The sequence below is a fragment of the Triplophysa dalaica genome, chromosome 19, assembly GCF_015846415.1.
Source record: "Triplophysa dalaica isolate WHDGS20190420 chromosome 19, ASM1584641v1, whole genome shotgun sequence".
NCBI lineage: Eukaryota > Metazoa > Chordata > Actinopteri > Cypriniformes > Nemacheilidae > Triplophysa > Triplophysa dalaica.
Genome location: NC_079560.1, coordinates 7,080,923 through 7,100,777, shown reverse-complemented (window position 1 = coordinate 7,100,777; position 19,855 = coordinate 7,080,923). Strand labels below are relative to the sequence as shown.

The following is a 19,855-nucleotide window of genomic DNA, read 5'->3' as shown; positions in this document are numbered from 1 at the left end:
CAGAATTTCAGTTCGGCATCTCCTTTATTCTGTACGTAGTTAAACTAGAAAAATGCTAGATCGAGGCAGATGATGTTTTGTAGCTTATGCTCAGAATATTAAAGAAGTTTATAAGATGTAAGATATATCTCTATTTCTACCATAGTCTTTGTCATTAAGAAACAAAACACAGATTATGTAAGGAGAAGTGCTTAACAAGATAAGAGACGATCTTCATATTATACATAAAACAGAAAAGCTCTTTTTTGCTTGTTTTATTGCTGCAATACTTCATCTGTCATCTCTTCTCTTCATTTATCACAAAGTCAATAATGAGGAATGCATATGATGAATGCATACTTCTCGTCTCAAAGATGAGGAGTCGATTACTTGTTATGAGAGCATCCTCCTCCCCGAGACACATGACACAAAACGTCAATAAAGCAAAAAGGGACATAAGACTTTTCATTAAACAATGAGTCATTAACAGCATGTTATCCCGAAACAAGTCCTATAAATTAAACTCTTTCACTCTCAGACTGCATCACTTTCTATTCAGAACCGAGAGTCCAGGATGATCTATGAAAGGATTATCTCAATTAAAGCCAGAAAGATTTCAATACAGATTCCGCAGATACAAAAATGAAGAAATAAATGAATTACTAAACTAAATTTGCCTTCTCAATCGTCTAAACTTCCAACAACTTGTATGACCAGGTTCTTAGTAATACTACAATATACTTGTACATTTAAACTAAAGTACATTAAAATTAAAACGAAACATGTGATGGTGATTTAGACTTCCTTACCTTAAGGACCTGCTCAAGATTCTCCAGTTTGTCTTGCAGCTGAGCCTTCTCCTGCCTGGCTAAGTCTCTCTCTTGACTCACACAACCAAAAGTCTTTCTGAGCTGATCATAGTCGAACTTTACCTGCACATGAAAGAGATGAAATACTGAGGAATTCAACTAGTATGACACAGCTAAACATACCGAACTGTTACTTCAACAAAGAACTGCAGTCCTATTTGCCAGACATCAGCCCTTGGACATTTAATTGTGCCTACAACAAAAAATACAATAGCTGACTCCGCATTAGTGCTCGGATACATTATACAAAAGACCACAATAACTTACTGAACAGTGAGTGTAGGTCTAAGCGATATGTTTTGAAACACCATTCATCTCTTTGATAGATTATTTCTGTACTTTCTTTCACTCTCATTATGATGCAGAGTTTCTTTGTAAGACCCTAAAGCAGAACTCTGCGGTATGTACACCATATAATAAAACATTCAGAAGATTTATTTCCAAGGCAACAGTTCCATAAATAAAGTGCTCAGAAATACGTTTGACTTTTACGTTGACTCATAATGTTGGCCAAGCTGAAAAGAAACACAAGCAATAACCTAATGAGTGCAGACTGAGGTTAACCTGTACAGGGGCAAATACCAATTGCATCCACCTATCAAAATACACCACACAATGTATCACGTGGAGGCAACATCACTTTGACAAATGCTCATACTTTCATTCATTTATTAGGCTGCATCTCTTCAGGCTCGGAGATACAGTGCTGTTGATTCACATCCCGTATCGATTTAAGATTTGTATACGAGACAGCGGACGCCAATGCTGACCCATCCCATTCGCGGTTATTTACCTACCCTCCCTGGTCTTGTTAGCAACTCGGCAGGCACACAATGCTAGTAGGAAATGAGCAGTTGATCATTGAAGGAGCAGGAATGAAGGCGGGCGGCACTACCTGATTAAACAGAAGACATTTTATCTCAGGCGTGTGTCTGGGGTTGTGACTGATGGCCCCTTTTTGCTGTTAGAGCAAAGTATAAGAGTGTGGATCACTCGGAGAGAGACTGCCAAACCGGGTCGTGACCGCTTGGCGAAACGCACCAGTGAAAATGACACTATTAACACAATGATCGCCACTCTCAGCAGTCCTGTGTTAGCACCATATTATCTCTCCTAGCAGAGCATTCATGTATGAGGATGAGAGATTACAGCACTTATACCCTTCCTTTTATTTGGCATTCACCCGATTTCCATCACAATACGATTGAGTATCACTGAACTATATTTTATGTTATATTGCATGTTCTGCTTTAAGCCAAGTCTCACAAAGCACAACGTTTGACCACTGACATGATGTCTGATCCACTTCTCAGCTTGTTCTAACCTTCACTCTATTATCTTCAACCCAGCATTGGTACAAATAGGGAAAAACCTAGTTTTTGGATTAAATTAACTCAGAAAATGGCTTATATTTGACACAATATAAGTCTGTGTACTGTGCATATTAATTTTGTATGTATACAACATAATATATTTAAGAAAAACAAAATATTAAAATGAATGAACATTTACTGTAAATGTAATTTACATTATTGTTAAATATAAATAAATACTGCAAATGTAAACATTTCCAAAATTTTGTTTACAAATACAAAATTAATATTGACAGTATACAGACATGTATTGTGTAAACACAAAACTTTATTCTGAATGCGATTAATTGTGATAAATCATTTGAAAGCCCTAGTTAATTTTAAACCCAATCACCCCTTTTTGATTCAACGATGTGTTCGGAAAAAAAAAATCATCTTGGGTGCTATTTTAAAAAATCTGAATGCAATGACCATCAATTTGTATGGATTTCACAATCCTTGTGCACAGTTATACAGAAAACACACTGAAAAAATGTGGGTAGAAATTGATATTTTACTTTACTTTTGTAATCTTACCAATAACATAATTTGACCATAACTCAAAAACTATAATACAAAAAAGAGAGATATGCAAATCTGCTTGTGTATTCATGAATTTCACGTGATGTCACACAGTGGTGCGGCCGGCATTTGTAGGACCGTACAGCAACATGATTATATCTTTGATAAAAGCAAATCTCAAAGAAATGGATTCATGTTTTACAATATCCTCGTAGTACGGACCCTGCGAGGTCCCTGTTGGAGAAAAAACATGCCCTGCAAATTTGGCCACAGTTGGGCTTTTCGTTCCCTCGGTTAATTTCTGAAATCTGTAACGCTATCCACAAATTCATAGAGTGTGCTCACGCTTTTCATTCCTTACAAAAGAAATTAAAAAAATTCAGGACCAGTTTGTTTTGGATGTATATGTAAAAATACAGCATTCATTTACTTTTGTTAAAAATGTTTCATAACTTTCTTTAAAGTAAAATCTAATATCAACAAGAATATCAAGAAAATCGCGCAGGCCTTAAAGGGAATGAATGTTTATCTTTTTGTGTGTTTCTATTCTTTTAAAAATGGGGAGAATAGATTAGCCTACGGGTTTCTTTTTAATATATTTAATTTCACATGGCTTTGCGGAGAACATGATTGCAAATAAAACATATTACAATAAAAGCAGAAAATCTAAAAGCCAGTAGACAAAAAATGATCATGCATTTGCTAAATTCGGGGTTACGATTGCAGTGTTTCGGATTATAAAATTTAGTGAACATTAGGCGAAGTCCCCTATACCCATGTATAATTTTTTTTTCTTTAATCTAGTTTCTGTAAATTCTCATTTCTATAATCAATTTCTACAAATGTAAAATAGGACATTTTTTTATATTTTCCAAGGTAAATATTAGGGCGTAGCCTAGTTTACAAAACTGTTGGAATGGAAAGCCTGAGCACAGTTTATGTATTTGTGGATTTGAAATATGAATGGTACCACTTTCAAAACTGAGGGCACGTATTGGAAACTCGTGGGTATGGTCTATTAATCTGTGGACATGATTTCTTAAACAGAGTGAAAGAATTAGCCTCGGATCTGCGTGACCTCATAGACTCTATAATACGGAGAGGCTGCGTAGGTCCTCAAGATGGTGCCCAGGCCAAAAAGGTCACGTGTCTGAAACCCATGAATACTTGTTACTAAGTGCCTCAATCCACACAAAAATCTTCAAGAGTTTTTTTTATTGTATTTATGGGCTTTTTAGGCCTTTATTATTACAGGCCAGTATGGAGCTGACTAGAAAGTGTTGGGTGGGGAATGGTATCAGCAAAGGACACACAAAGACCGTAACCAAACTCAGGTCGCACTGATGCTAAATGTCAGCGCACTAACCATGAGGCTATTGGCGCCGACATACTTCTAAAGTCTTAAAGATAAGAATACAAAATCTTATCAAACCTTGAAAAATCCAAACAAGTAGTTTTATTTCCTTTAAAGAACTCAGAATATCAACCTTGCATCCTCCAAACCCAACTTTGTTTCCGTGCTTTTGTTTTTGTATGCAATATGCATCAGATGGTCAGTGATCAGACTAAGGCTCGTTCCATCTGAAGGCTTAAATACACAACAAAACTTTTGCTCAGATTTTGCCCAGATTTTCAGTCTGGACTTGTTAAAGTCTGTGACAGTCTGCAGATTTAATCAGATAGTGTGTTTCCATCCGAAATTTTCAAAAAGTCTGAAAGTGTACGTCTAGTTTAAAAAAAATAGAGTATTCTAGCCATGAGGCGTAAATTACTTGGATGATCATTTCAAACGATAATAAATGCTTACAGGCAAAAGCCCATCCACTTTTACTGGGCCGAATTTGGTCAAAACAAACAAGGCGGATATATTGAACACCGACAGGAACAGTTTAAGATCAATACTGTGGATGAGATGCAGAGAACAACCCCTGAGGCACGTGTTCCCTGAAGAGCTGCGTAATGAGCAGCCATTGATCTGACGAGATCAGCTGGCGTGTGATGATGACCGCCTCTTACCTTCTCGTGTTTCGAGGCCTTCAGGATGTGACCGAGCAGCACACGATTGAGACGTTTTCTCTCCAGCAAAGCATCCTGAAGCTCGTTCTTCTACAATAAGGAAAGAAAGAGTATAATACAGATGTCACATTTCACTTAATAAGTAAAAACTAACAAAATGCTCGTATATCAATGCTTTTAGAAAATTACTGGAAGTTAGAAAGTAAGACTTGTCATCAATTAAAATGTAACAGACTCAACATTTAAAATAAAGACAAAGCTAAATTTCTGAAACACAGTAGGATACGCACTTTAGAGAGCACACAGTCTCCTTTAAATCCCCAAGATATGGTAGGATTGCATCTTATCCTTAGCTCAAAAAGCTGAGATAGCGGTTTCAGATCCTGAATGTTGACTGCTTAAGAGAGCTGTCAATCTCTGTCATTTCTCAAAGTGTCACACCGTGGATGAACTCTGTGCGGGTCTCGTACTAAGCATCCTGTCCTGACTGACCCGCATGTCACAGCATATCAGGTGGCATGTTTGCTCTACGGCATGTGAAGGACTGCTTTCTTGTCATAAACCTTGTCTGTCCACCACAATGTCGCCCTATACCTGACAGCTACTGCCCGCAAACAACGACTACCTCCAGTGAGAAAATAAAGTAAAATATTTCCTCATATACATACAGAAACATTTTAGGCATCATGTTCTATTACCTCATATGAAAAGACGTTTTTTAACCTCTGCTCATGAGACCTTTACGGCTGACAGACAGACGGCACGGCTATATTTTTAAACAGAGAGCAAAAGATGTTCAGTAATGTGCTCAGTCATGAACGATTAAACAAAGCTTTAATATGGCAAAGATTAGACCATCAAGGGATTATCAACTGAAACTGAAGATTTACATCAACATTATTTACATCCGATTTCCATATGGATGGATCAGGCAGCATGAGAAAGATATTTGGATGAATGCTTATAACCATACATATTTTGCCCCACATTGACTACCATAGTTGAAAAAATACTATCAATACCAGAACTGTTTGCATTCCAACATTCTTCAAAATGATAGAGTCATTTTTCCTACATTGGGAGTCAATGGGGGGCAAGATCTTTTTGGTTAAAAGCATTCTTCCAAACATCTTTCTCTGTGTTCATCAGAACAAAGATGTTTATACAGAACTCAAAGGTGAGTAAATTATGACGAATGTTAATTTTAGGTTGAAGTATCCCTTTAAGAAGAGAGGGAAAGAGCGCCACGAGGAAGACAAATTTGGGCAGACTTGGCTGCCCAAACTCCACCCTTCAGTTTGGCCCGTGGTACTACAGCTGCTCAGAAAAGCTTTGCTCATCCTTCCACAACATGCACTGAGACAAGACTTTTTACATGGCCGACCACTGCGGCATTGTGGATGTATATGAGGCGTGTGGGAGTTGTTACACAACCACAGGCACAAAACAGAAAAAAGAGAGACACAGCGAGATTCAATACATTTCAGAAACATTTAAGCCCGAAAGAAAAAAGGTAGAATTTTCTCCGAACATATAATATGATGTTTGCGTGACTTCCTTTTACAAAAAAAGTTTGAACACCACTGCGTATGTACATGAAATATATACAGTACTAACTACTGCTAATATTGAAATGAATAGTTTAGCTGGAAAAGACAACATTGCATACTAATTTCCTCATTTCATTTGGTTTCCATGAAACACAACAGGAGACTCAGTCCACCTCTCCCTTTTGAAGCACTACGGTGGCTGACACAGAACTAAGATGTCATCAGATTTTTGCTTCTTTGCCAAAAGACATACTGTATGTTTGAAAAGTGCTCCGTAAAGGAGTTTCTACGTTTATAAGGAAAATTCCATGCGAGACACATAGTTATGTATTTCTGTCAGGGATCCTGCAAAAACACACATTGGACCTTTAGAAAAAAGTATTTGATAATGTTTAACAGTTCGTAGCGGGTTAAACTTCCAAAAAAACAGACTCATACAAAAACATCACAGGACTATGCTTGTTTTTATGACTTCTAAAGCTGCACGGCAGCTTTGTGAGAACCAGGCTAGAATTTAGGTCATTATTCACTGATAATCCCCCTTCAAGTTAGCCTTTTCAGTCTATTCCTCACACAAAGCTATAGCATAGCTTCATAAGTTTTGAAATATATTGCACAAGTCATATAGACCATCTCCAGCCTGTACCTGCAACAAACAAATTCTGAGCCTCTGATCCTGCTGTGAAAGCAGAGAGATGCTCTCCAACCGAGAGCAGGTGGTTGCCATGACAGCTACAGAGGTCGGAATAGAGACAGCATCCTCCCCAAGCCTGCCAGGATGCGCTAATGTATATACAGAATTTCTTATGGAAATAAAGTTAAACTGATTTGATCTTAAAGTGATAGTCCTCAAAAGAAGATATTTTGAAGATCTATTCACTTTTATTGTATGGACACAAAACCAATGCAAGTGAATGAGGGCCAGTTAACAATATTATTTAAAGTATCGTCTTTTGTGTTCTGCAGATGAAAGAAAGTCATGCAGGTTTGAAATGACAAGAGGGTGAGTAAATGATGACAGAATTGTCATTTCTGGGTGAACTATCACTTGTCTAAAATCTAAGTCTAAGTCTTCAATGAGGTGGTGTGCTGTAGCTTCATTCATATGAACAGTGGGGAGATGGATGTTTTGGATGTTTTGAGATGGGACTATCTACAAGTTACATAAATAAAACCAAATCTAAAAATCTCTGTTTGCCGCGTTGTGCAGTGGCTTTATCTTCTGCAGCTCAAAGTTCTCCAAGACATTCTTAACTTCACAATTCAGTTTATAATGTGATAGTTTGTTCAAGTTGATTAACTAATTGAAGTCAATTCAAATGTATCCAAATGTTAAATCTAAAGAATGTTTACATTAGGTTTAAAGCTAGAAATGATAAATGGTATGTTGCAAGGCTATAAACATATATTTCGGCTGTGGTTCTTGAGACTGAGGTGGAAAAATATTATTTTTAAAGGTGAAGTAATGAAAATGATTTCATTTAAAAATATTTAATATTAAGTACTTCAAAAATAAGCTGTGTGTAACTTTCTATTTAAAATAAACAAATGGTGCATAAAAGATCAGTATTCAAAACTGTCTCTGTACCTAACTCGAAATCAAAACGGTAAGCAAAGTAATAAAGATTTATAAGTTGAGCTGTCTGGTACGATTTTGCGGGAAATGTCATCTAATGGGATAAGCAACGAGCTGTTTCTGAACTGTCAGAAATTGTAAAAAATATTTTTGCTGAGAATTCCAACGTGTTGTTTGCTAAAACTGCATAATCAACCAGCAAGTGCAGAACTCAAATGGAAACTATAGATGAGAAATAACATTGCACTGAGCTTACATTGTGCAGCTTGTACTTACCAAGGTCTTACATGCTATTGTCTTGTTTTTAACTTCTCTCTCAAGAAGACACCTTTTCCTCCGCTCGTTGACCTCAGACTCCTGTAAAGATGTAGAAGAACAAAATGTAGCTGTTTGTCTCATCGTCATAACCTTCTCTTCATGTCAAATTAAACCTGAAACATTTCAAAGGAATGTAAGATGTGCAGAGGATGCTCTCTCCTCTCATTGGCTGCAAATGCTAAGCAGAAGCTGCTCTTACATGACAAATACATCACAACCTCAGAAACCGACTGGCAGTTTATTAAGCCAATCCCAATACAGTTAGCCCAGAGGGCCTTAGTGCAGTATTACATCAAGGACAGTGTCAGATGGGCATTTAGCATGAAGAATGCATTTTGGTGTGCCATATAAAAGGTCTGTGCGTGTGTGTAAGGGTGTATGTGGGTGACTCCGAACATTGAAGGTTTAAAAGCAGCGATGCGTAGCGTTAGGGCCCCTGAGACAGCAGTGGAGAAGGAACAGCTGGGAGCTCGAATTTAGTGGTGTGGAAGTAAAAACCATTTCATCTGTGTCAACACGTAACACAGCTGAGCTTAGCTAAAAAGGGGTATTTTTCACCCAATCAAACCTCTTTATGAGACAACACGTCCTTTTAAAGATGAGATGATGAGATGAAAGAGGTTCATGTGTATGAGCTATTAATGCTGACTCTATGATAAATCACCTCTGGTAAGTCTAAGAGGTATGTACCGCAGTTGTTTTAGGGTGGGGGAGGGGCTCTGGAGTTGCTATAGAAACCCACTCATTCAGGTAGAATGTTAAGCGTGAGAATGAGCAATGTATTTGACATGCATCCGCAATTCATTTCTTAAATGTGTTAGGCTGCAGCGATCCTCTCCGATTCAAGGGATTAAAAAAATAAAAAAATTGTCACTAATATGGTTCCGGAAGCTCAAATGGTAGAGCGTTGACCTAGCTGCGCAAAGGTCATGGGTTCAATTCCCATGGAACACACATCGAAAAGAAACATACTTTGAATGTACTGAAAGTCAGTTTGGATAAAAGCGTCCCTCAAATGCATACATGTAAATGTTAGACATGGTTACCTGTGCGCCCTAATCATAAAACATGACATACAGCAGGTTTCCATAGCAAGCATCTATCACTAAATCCAAACTAAATTATGACTCATTCAAAGTGAAAGTTCACCCAAAATTTACTCATCTTGTCATTTCAAACCTGTGTGACTTTCTTTCACAGAACACAAAAGAAGATGATAAAAAAATGTTGTTAACCAGCACCACCAATTTGTGTCCATACAGTAGAAGTGAATGGGTGCCGGAACTCTTCGATTACAAACTTAAATATCTTCTTCTGTGCTCGGCAGAAGAAAGGAAGCCATATAGGTTTGAAATGACAAGAGGGCGAGGAAATGACAGAATTTTCCTTTTTGGGTGTACTATCACTTTAACTATATAATTACATACTGTCTGTCTCATGTGAAATGGGGGCCTGTGTTTCCGAAATTGTAATAAATGCTAACTGGTGTCGTCATTAAGGAAGTTAAAGATAATTCAGTGAGTTCTCATACGCGAGACACTTCAGAGGTAATCCCTGGAGTGGATGACTTTAGGGAGTCTGCTTAGGATTTCAAAGGAGACGTACAGTGTGCCTGCCTACACATTTTTAAAGGTTGCCAACGTGCACAGGGGAGTAAAGAGAAGAAGAGAGGAAAATGTATGGGACCGAACAGAAAAGATCAATCTTATCGGAGATCTCATTAATATCTCATTTGTTTGTCTTAGAAAGAGAAATAAGATTGTCTCATGCATCCTAGATGTTTCTCCAGACAAAAAGACTCGAGGTATCTTCCTTACATGTGTCCCCTCTATAGTTTCAGATAAGATCTCAGCAGTGTCTTAAACAGTGCTCAGATTAGCCAAGAAAAAATTATGCTACTGTAAATCAAATGAACTCGATACTATTAATTTCCAGTGTCTCTTTCGCCTCCTTTATGCTTGTTTTTATTTCTCTCAAAGAAATCTTAGCGGAAGCTTTTGGAGATTGAAACTTAAATGAAACCCTCATGAGAACTCATTTCTGTGTACAGTTGTAAAAAGTCATCTCTAAGTTCTGACATTTTCTTCTGGGTAAAAGATGAGGAAAAAGTACCATTATAGCCGCTGTTGCAACTGTCTCATTTGCTTCCTGAAATCTCACACCCACTGGGACGCTGATAGAGAAAGAAAGCTCAGTGTCAAAACACTGCAGAGAGTCTTCTCTCTCGCTCGCCCGTCCCTCCTTGTTGTATTCCAATCTCTCAGACTTTCTCACGACACACACATATGTGGTGGTGGAAGGATTCCTCCTGTGAAGCCCAGAGATATATGCATGGGGTGTGATAATGATGCTGCAGTGCTCAGGATGTCAACACAGTGATTGATTTAAACGAGGCTCTGCAGCCTGCCTTCGCTTGTGCCTAGAAGCCACAGAGTTGACTGGGTGGTGATTATCAGTGAATATCTGTTTTGTTGCTCACACTTTGTTGCTTTTGCTTATTTGAAAAACATAACCATGAGATCAGAGGGCTGTTCCATAAAAGGCCACTTAGGAAAGCGGCGATTAAAGCCAACACCTGACTTGAATGAACCGAACTCATCAGTAACGTTTAATTCAGATCATAATGGTAAGATGAAGATAATGTGATCTAATTTGAACTAATTTGAGTCAAGTTCACCTAGTTCAGATAATTGCGTGTGCGCGCTAATATTCAGCAGCCCTACAAGTCAAGGGTTGATCAAATCGAACGGCTAAGGAAAAGAGATCGATGATTGGCGCACTTCTTCTTCTTATGTGTTTAACGGCGGTTAAGATCCACCGTGTTGGTGCATTAACGCCACCTTCTGCAAAACGTCGGAAGAATTTAAACCTCAAATGTAGGAAACTGTGATACTACCGCTGCAAATAACGAAACCAGACTGTGTACAGGCTCTACCTCCACAAAAAATGAATATAGCTGAAAAGTTAATAAAGTTGAAAGTTAAACGTGAAAATCCGCCATTTCAGAGACACGGGACCTGTTGTTTCAACATTATTTAATAGAATGCTTTCTCTGCAGCAAGCATCTTCAACCTACAATAAAATAATTTTAATAAGCTGAAGGAAAAGTAAAACATGTAAGGCTATGAAAAATTACAGCTCAAAATCAGCTTATTGCCCCATCAGTTTCTCTACTACCATCACTGGCAGCCACTCTCTCCTCAGACAGACAATACAACACACACAAGGCATCCCATTTTACCTTGCATTTTTTGAAATTGTTGGTCACTATAAATTGTTTGGATTTACATCTTTTTGGCCAATATAATGGTTTGAATTTTAAATTTTTTCAACTACTATCAATTTATTAGGGAATGTTTAAATTTAAACTTTATTGACATTACATGTTTGAACATTTACAGTATATCAAATCAATATAATCTAACACAGATGTATGACAACAGACAATATATTCATTTATTATTGTATTCTATAATTTATAAAATGATTTCTTAAATTTTGTATTTATAATGTTCATTAAAGTAATATAATATTGCATCATGACAGAGAATATGTTGCCATTGCAACGAACTTCAAACTATTTTAAGTTTACTTTATGAAACCGAATAGACTGACAATAAATCCGATTTACAAAATTAAGTCTGGCAAATTTCTTAATCTTGTTTTATGAAACAGCCCTCAGGCCTAAAATGGCCATTTGGTAAGAATGAATGAAGGCAATGACGTGCTGTATAAGACGTGCAGCACAATCCCAGACAATGATGGTTTATTGGTGGGTGGCAAAATATTTACAGTGTAGGAGTCAAGAATAAATAAAAACTGTACAAAAAGAAACAAAACAGTAACAATGTGCTAATTTGGCTAACCATAGTTGCCAAGGCAAGCAATGCTTCACTAAACTCTCTCCATTAAACAACAGCCTCCGGAGAACTAGTCTGCCACAGATTAAACATTCAAAACAAACAAGAGTTCATGTTCTAACAAGTAATAATACTACTATAAACTGAAGGAAATTCAAAAGGAAACTAAATGGAAATGCTGCAGTTTCAAAATGTCTACCAGTAATTTCTCCCGGCAATACAACAGTACAAGCAGTGATAAGAATGTTTATATAGTCCATGTCTACATAGTCAACCTGTTAACGTGTGACAGCTGGTCTTTTTTAAATTTCGATCTTAACTTGTACCTTACTGTTTGTAGACATGAAAGATACCACAAACGGAGAAATGTGCAACACTGTAAAACGTGGATTTCTTACTTATTTTTGTCATGGTTTCCAATACAAATAAAAATATTCAAACGAAGACATTTATCTGAGAAGCAAAGTGACATTTAACATTACAATTTCATTCCAAAAAATAATACTATAGATAAAGTACGTTTAAATATCTGCCAGTGAGGTAAGAGACACTTAAAGAATTAATTTTTCTCACCCCATTGGCAGATATATTTCGCTAGTTTTGAGCATAAATTAACTTTTTTGTGGACTTAACCCTTCTCTTATGTTCAGATTTTAGCAATGATTTAAAGTGCGGGGTAATATTGACCCCACAAATGTTTTAATTTAATGATAAAATTATTTGCCTTTTTACTCATGCTTTACTCACCTAATATTTACATAAAATGGACAAAACATCACGTTTTGGTTTTTAATTATTTTATTTGTACATTTGATTACAGAGTTCTCCGAATTGAGTTTCTGCAGAAACCACAAGAAGCTGTTGATTCTCAAACTACAGAAAATTGCTGAAAATAACTATTATAATAATATAAAAATATTTCATACATTTATGTTTTTATCAATATTTTTTTTTTTCTAGCTGAATATTTTTAAGACTCCGTATACTTTTCAGAAGATTTCAAAGTTGCTTTGGGTTAAGTTTGGGTTAATATCATGGGTCTCTTTGCCTCTATAGAAGACATATCTAGATGTCCATTCTTCACATCAAAACAAGAATACAACAAAAATACTAACTAACTAACTTTTTTAAGAGCTGGTGAAAGAATCCCATATTTCGACCTCAGGTAGGACTCCCAGAGACCTCCCTGGTGACACCGGTGCCCTGAGCCAGTAATCAACCCATTACTCCGAGCACCCTAGCAACCAGTGAAAACACCTTAGCAACCACAAAGCCACGCCACTGTATAGTGGCAGCAAGGTACCAATGATGTTTCTTAGATAATGCAAAAAAATCTAATTTGCTACAATCATTCCTCTTTTACCATCAAAACATCAGAGACAGAGCTGTGAGGCAAAAAACATATGTTCTTCACTGGAACGAAGGCAGAGAGAATCACTTTGACTGCATCAGGGATTTCAAAGCCGCTCAGGATGTCTTGATAGCTGGTATTAGAGCACCGCCATTTAAGCCTGTTTCCCCACCGTCCCAAAAAAGAAACAGTGAGATAAATCTGGCTCTGACTCAAGACTCGGGAACATCCTGACTGACTTTGAATATACGCTAGCATAATGTATTGGATGGAAGTAGAGGGCTCTCATTTGGATGATAAACTCTCACAAACATCCTCAAGTAAGGGCCACTTAATTAGTACAAACAAAGTGGACTTTACATTAAGATTCTTGAATTTACATTTTTTAAGGTAATATACAATGTAATACTAATGCAGTACATTCAGAAGCAATATTATGGGCTGTGCTTATACTACGCAATAATATCTGCTCCAAAAACAGTCTTGTAAGCAACTGATGAAGCAATTCATTGAGACAGCTGCCCGCACAATGTGCTTATGTCTGCATAATGTGTTGATTGACGTATTCTAAACTTGCACAATTATGTATTCATTCACATGACTGTCTTAGTTAACTGAAGCACAGAGTCTGTAAAGGGACCAAAGGAGAACATGGAGCATAAGATAATTTTGAATAAGTCAATAACAATTGAATGGCAAGTGTCATAATGGGGGATGTCTGCTGTCACCATGATATCCAGAGAGATGCGGCAGGTACTAATGGCTGCAGTTCTTGATTCCCAGGTAAAAAGTCTGACTCAGGACAAACTGGAAAGCAAACATAAGAACGCAGTTTAAAGGTCTAAAATCTCCACCTGTCTTTTTGAACTATGAGAAATATTACTGTATAGATCTCTAATCAAAAGATTTGTATTTTTTTAAATACAATGTCTTAGACCACTAATAAAATGCTTCTATTTTGCAATTTTGATTATTTTAAACATTATTTGACAAAGTATACAGAATGATGTCCTCTCTGTAATTCAATAACAGCATGCACTCAAGCTTGCAAGAACTCAACAAGTTCATTGAAATGATCCAAGCAATCCCAGCATGAGTTGTGAAGTTGAAAAAAGTATCCAATCTGCTGTCATTTTTGTACGAGTTAACATGGTCAATGCAACAAACATCCTGCTCATTTCTAGGTTAAAATGAGAAAATATGAGCACCCTGTATTTCAGTAAGCTAGTTCACTTCCAACAGCATGCTCCGCAGAAGCACATGAGAAAGAAACACTAAAATTCTTACAACAGCGTCATCTGTAGCCTGTGCTTCTAAAAGCATGAAAACGCATGAACTGTGTTGATTCTGAGCTATGATCATGTACAGAGAGAGAAAGGCAGAAGATGAAGAGAAAGGGATTTTACTATGCTGCACAGCTCCTCATGCAGAAACACACATTGGAATCCCCACAGCCAAGCTCCCGGCAGAGGGATGAAAGTGAGAAAAACAGAGTAATAAAGCAGAGAAGAAAAACCAAAGAAGGAAATATTTACCGTCCCACTTCTTAGTTCCAAAGGCTTTTAACCTGCTAAGGAAATATTGTTTTCTCTTCTGCCTTATCTCTCTCTCTTCCTTTTCTTGCTTCTTCTGGATGTGCAAATGTCAGATGGCAATAACATTAGCTCTCTTGCTTTCTCTCTTTTTACAAGGCCTGCTGCATGCTGCAGAAGCCAAGGCACACAGCTCCCCCACCATACGCTACGGCCGATCCACCATCCCCTCCCCGAGTGACTGATGCTGAGCACGGATGGATGAGATTGAGGGAATGGGAGGAGCATTGATGAAAATAGGCTGCTGAGGGGGCGTCACCTCCTCAAGCATTGGCCCCGCCCATCTGGTACCAAACCTTCTTGCAGCTGTGAAGCAGGCACAGGCAATAGAAAACTTACATTGACATCAAATGTCTCTAGAAGCAAGTTAAATTTTACAGATACTTTTTGGGTTATTAGTTAATATTATAACTAACATTAATATTACTTAAATTATGATAAATATTACTATCTATATCTATCTATCTATCTATCTATCTATCTATCTATCTATCTATCTATCTATCTATCTATCTATCTATCTATCTATCTATCTATCTATCCATCCATCCATCCATCCATCCATCCCCGTTGACATTTCTCAAAATATATTTTTGTGTCCTAAAGAGGAAAGAAAGTCAAACACAGGTTCTGCACAACATGAGTGGCAGATTTTTTTTTGGTGAACTACTGAATCCCTTTAAGCACCTTCTGTGGTGAACGTACCCACAAATACACAATACACAAATACACATATATAGAAACTTTAGAGGTAACAACCCCTTTCCACGGCAGTCTGAAATAATCAGTAATGCTTATGGGAGAAGGAGTCTCTCTCGTATGTGAGAAATCCTCAAGTATGCTTGATATTTTGCTTGCAAACACAACTAAGAAAAAATGAAGCAGGATGTGGCTTTTCTATGACTCTATGAGTACCACAAAGCTCTTTAAGTGCGGATACAATTCTGGGATTCCATACGTAACTAAGCATGCAATAACTCTGTATAGATTTACAGTTGAAGTGGTGCATACTGTATGCATTAAACAATACTAGAAACAATTAAGAGAAGCACACTAACGGCACTATTTCAATGTAAGACATGATATTAGATGTTGTTTGTTCTTTTGGTAAGAAACCAAATATCTACTAATAATAAAAATACCACATTGTTAAAATTGCTCTGTTTATAGCAGAACACAAAAAAAGATATTTTAAAGAAAGTTGATGACCGAACAGTGGCGGCACATATTCGCTGGAATTGTATGGACACAAAACCTTTGCAAGTTAATGGGTGCCTTTCACCAACATTCTTCCAAATATCTCCTTTTGTGATCTGCGGAAGAAAGAAAGTCATACAGATTTGAAAGGACAAGAGGGTGAGTAAATTATGAAATAATTTTCAAAATCATAAATATAAACTCAATTTAAAAGATTTTCGGAATTCAGCTGTAGTCTTTGTAATATCTTTAGGAAAGTTAAGAGGTTTCATGGTGTGGGGAGGTGAACAGTGTGGGAGGTACTCTCTAGAGACTAAAAGGTATGGCAGTGTGAGTATCTATTTATATTTACTTTGTGTTCCCAGGCGGTACACGCTTTCTTACAAGAAGATGCAAATATTTTATTGGCAAGATTTATTTCAACGGGGGGTAATAACATACATCCTGAATAAATATATGCATTTGCATTAATAGCCCTGCAGTGTGACGAATAAAATTTCTAAACTACACGTATACCATAGTCTGTCAAAAAGGAAAATGTACCAGGAGCGATGGAAAGAATACTAACCCCAGGTTTTAGTTTACTGGCAGTGAGGCATTCTGTTTTGGCAACTGGCATGCACAAATCAATTTTGAAAATAGCTTTCCAGGGGAACCGAGCTCAAAATATTATTCTCCGTGGCCAATCAGGTCTTTAATATATGACCTCAGCATCATGCAGTGGGTTTAAAGAATTTACGCAAGTGATAAAAAATTAATCTACATAATAAAAACTGCTTTATACTTCTTACCTGTTCTATTTACATTACACTCTTTTATCCAAAGCGTCTTACAGTGCAATTATTAATATAACCAGTGCAACTAGAGGTCAGATCAAATGTTGAAGATGATGTTTAAAAGAACTAGTTAGCTTCAATACAAGCCACTGACAACAAATGGATTGCCTCCAGGTTTCAAACCTTCAGCCTTCTGAATCCCAGCAGGTTTTAAGTGTATGAAATTTAGCGGCATCTAGCGGTAAGGTGGCGAACAGCAACCAACGGCTCACTCCACTACTTGTCCCTCCCTTTCGAAGCACTAATGCGTCTGATACAGAACTCAGAGGTCGTCACGTTTTCGCTTCTTTGCCGAAGGAGATCACGCATTTACGAAACACGCTCTGTAGAGGAGTTTGTCTGTTTAGGGCTACTGTAGAAAAAACATGGCAAATTCCACGCAAGGGGACCCGCAACGTTTGTATATCAAAATTGCTCATTTTGAGGTAATAAAAACATAACACTTCATTATGTAAGGTCTTTATACACATCTGGAGACATAGTTATGTATATTATATAAAAGATCCTCCAAAAAAAAAATATCACACACTACAAACCTTTAAAATCAAGACACCAGACGATAATACACAAGATAAGTCAGCATTAATGTTTACAAAAAGCATCAACACTGTTGGTTTCCTCCCTTGTCTAATTTCTGAAACAGAAATCTGGATTGGAGCTCACCGTCTGCTTTAAATGACTCTAGTGGTCGATGCAATGGAGAGGAAAATACAGTTAAGCGAGCAGCATGGCCTGGCTAAAAGATCAGTGTCTGAGTCTAATTCTATTAGGGAACGTGGCAACGCAAGCCAGGGCCCAGCCCTTCTGAAATAACGGTCTCAACATCCTCACTGGAAACTTCCGTAAAGAGACACTGTGTACTCTATTCATTCATCTACCAAGTCTTAGCTGAAACATACTTTGGCTTAGCTAATGAAGATGATGTGTGTCTCTTCTGAGTATTATTACTCTGTATTAATTATCTGCTTTTGTTATTATACTCATGACTGTGATTATCACGAAAACAATTCGGCTACCGTCAGGCTTTTCCACAGTATGGGCCGTGCCATAGAGACGGGCTGGGCGGTTTATAAGCGGCAGTGGCCGTACGACACTTCCTCTATGGACCAGAAGGTCATTCCACACCACAAGTTCACTGTCTGTGCTGTCCGTCAGAGACTGTCGCCTGGCAACCAGCCATAGGAATGTCACACCATATTTGGCTGGCATGTCACTATCACTGATGGCTCATAAGTAAAGCTTATAAATGAAGAGGTGTGGTCGTTTAGAAAGTGGATGAAAGCCAGCTTTGGCACTCTCGATGTTCCTTTCTCCTTAAGAGTCCGTATGACTTGAGGCAGGTTTGGAGAAAGGAACAGCGACTTCAAGTTTGTGTATCAACCAAAGCATATTAATAAGAATAGAGTTTTTAAGAAACACATAACCCATTGTATGTCTGTGTTTGCATTATGAGTGTGCCCCCTTAAGCACAGAATTATCTACATGGTCTCCCCTGCCTATTAATAATACAACTTTTGAAGTAAATAATTGATGGTACGATTTACCTACTGTGGCGTTGTCGCAGTCAGAGCTCTGCTTCGTTTTAATACGCAAGGAAATCTCCATTGCGGGTTAAACTTAAAATAATAGAATAACGCAATACACTGCAATTTTCAGTACTACAGTTTTTTGTTTCTGTTAACATATTTTCTTATTAGAACCTGGGGTAGGGTAGAGATCGTAAGCCATATCTACCTTTTTTTGTTTCCTGTCCATCATGCTATTTTCAAACTTTAAATAGTGCTCAAGTTAACTTTCCGAAAGTCACTTCCAATCTCCCCATAAGAGGAAGAAGCTGGTCTGTTGCAACCTTGTCTTGTAACAAAAGCCATTATTATGGTCTGTCGGTTTTCCATTACCAACCTGTCCTCCCTCACCAGCGGGCTAGTTGCCAGGGCAACAGCTCCAGCATCACATAGTACAACATGGGACACAGCAGACACTTCAGGGACTTCCTCTGCATTTTACCTCACAGGCCTGTTGCTTCCTCTCACGCAAGGACAAGAAAGTTTGTTGCAATCCATCAGTCCACAAGCGTGATTTTTGCTAGCATAATGAGCTACAAAAACACAGCAACTTACCCAAGATCCCTGCTGCTGCTTCTGCTGTCTAAGGGCGGCCAGCTCTAGTTTAAGGGCTCTGTTCTTTTCTTCTAGGAGGCGGCAACGATTCACATGTTGGGATGCATGAGACGCCGGATGCAAGGGCAGAGCATCGTGTTTCAACTGCAGAGAAAGAGAGGTGAGATATATAGCAAACTTAGGGTAAACACAGTTTCTGGAAACTGTTCTGGAAATCTTTCCAAAACTTTACCGTTGGATTCTCTTTGGTGCCATAACAATATCACACTTCAGCATAAAATCTTAAAACATTAAATAAAAAATGTGAGAAATGTTTTAAAGTTAAAAGGGGGTTATCACTCAGTTAACGCTCTGGGAGGAACTTCAAAACTTCACTTTCCATGGACAATCAATAATTGTTTTGTTACTAGACTATATCCGACACTATGGGTTGCACAGAATCACGCCCACTTTATTGAATGTTGGCTGCTTTTACCTGGCAATTGTGCAGAGTTAACAGCAATAGAGGACTGTAACAAAACTAAATCACTGCATTGGAAAGATTTTATGCCCAACCAGACAAACACCCACACGTTCTAAAATCTTTCCCTACTGTTTTCTGTTCAATATTAATTTAGCCTTTGAAATATAGAAGATTCTATTATGTGTTATAATACTGTCTATATAATTACTCACTTGTTGGATAATGTGTTATTCTGTCTGCTTTGCAAAGTGTAC

General features: G+C 37.7%; 1 protein-coding gene across 5 annotated transcripts in view; it reads right to left on the bottom strand.

Moving 5' to 3' along the window:
- The window catches only part of rimbp2a (RIMS binding protein 2a), a 43,434-nt gene that overhangs the window by 21,788 nt on the left and 1,791 nt on the right, over positions 1 to 19,855 (bottom strand). For all 5 annotated transcript variants that reach the window (XM_056731175.1, XM_056731176.1, XM_056731174.1 and 2 more), the window contains exons 2-5: positions 19,139 to 19,282; positions 8,141 to 8,221; positions 4,739 to 4,828; positions 789 to 911 (exon numbers count right to left, since the gene is read on the bottom strand). In XM_056731175.1, coding sequence (XP_056587153.1) covers positions 789 to 911; positions 4,739 to 4,828; positions 8,141 to 8,221; positions 19,139 to 19,282 — 438 coding nt within the window. The remainder of the gene's footprint in view (positions 1 to 788; positions 912 to 4,738; positions 4,829 to 8,140; positions 8,222 to 19,138; positions 19,283 to 19,855) is intronic.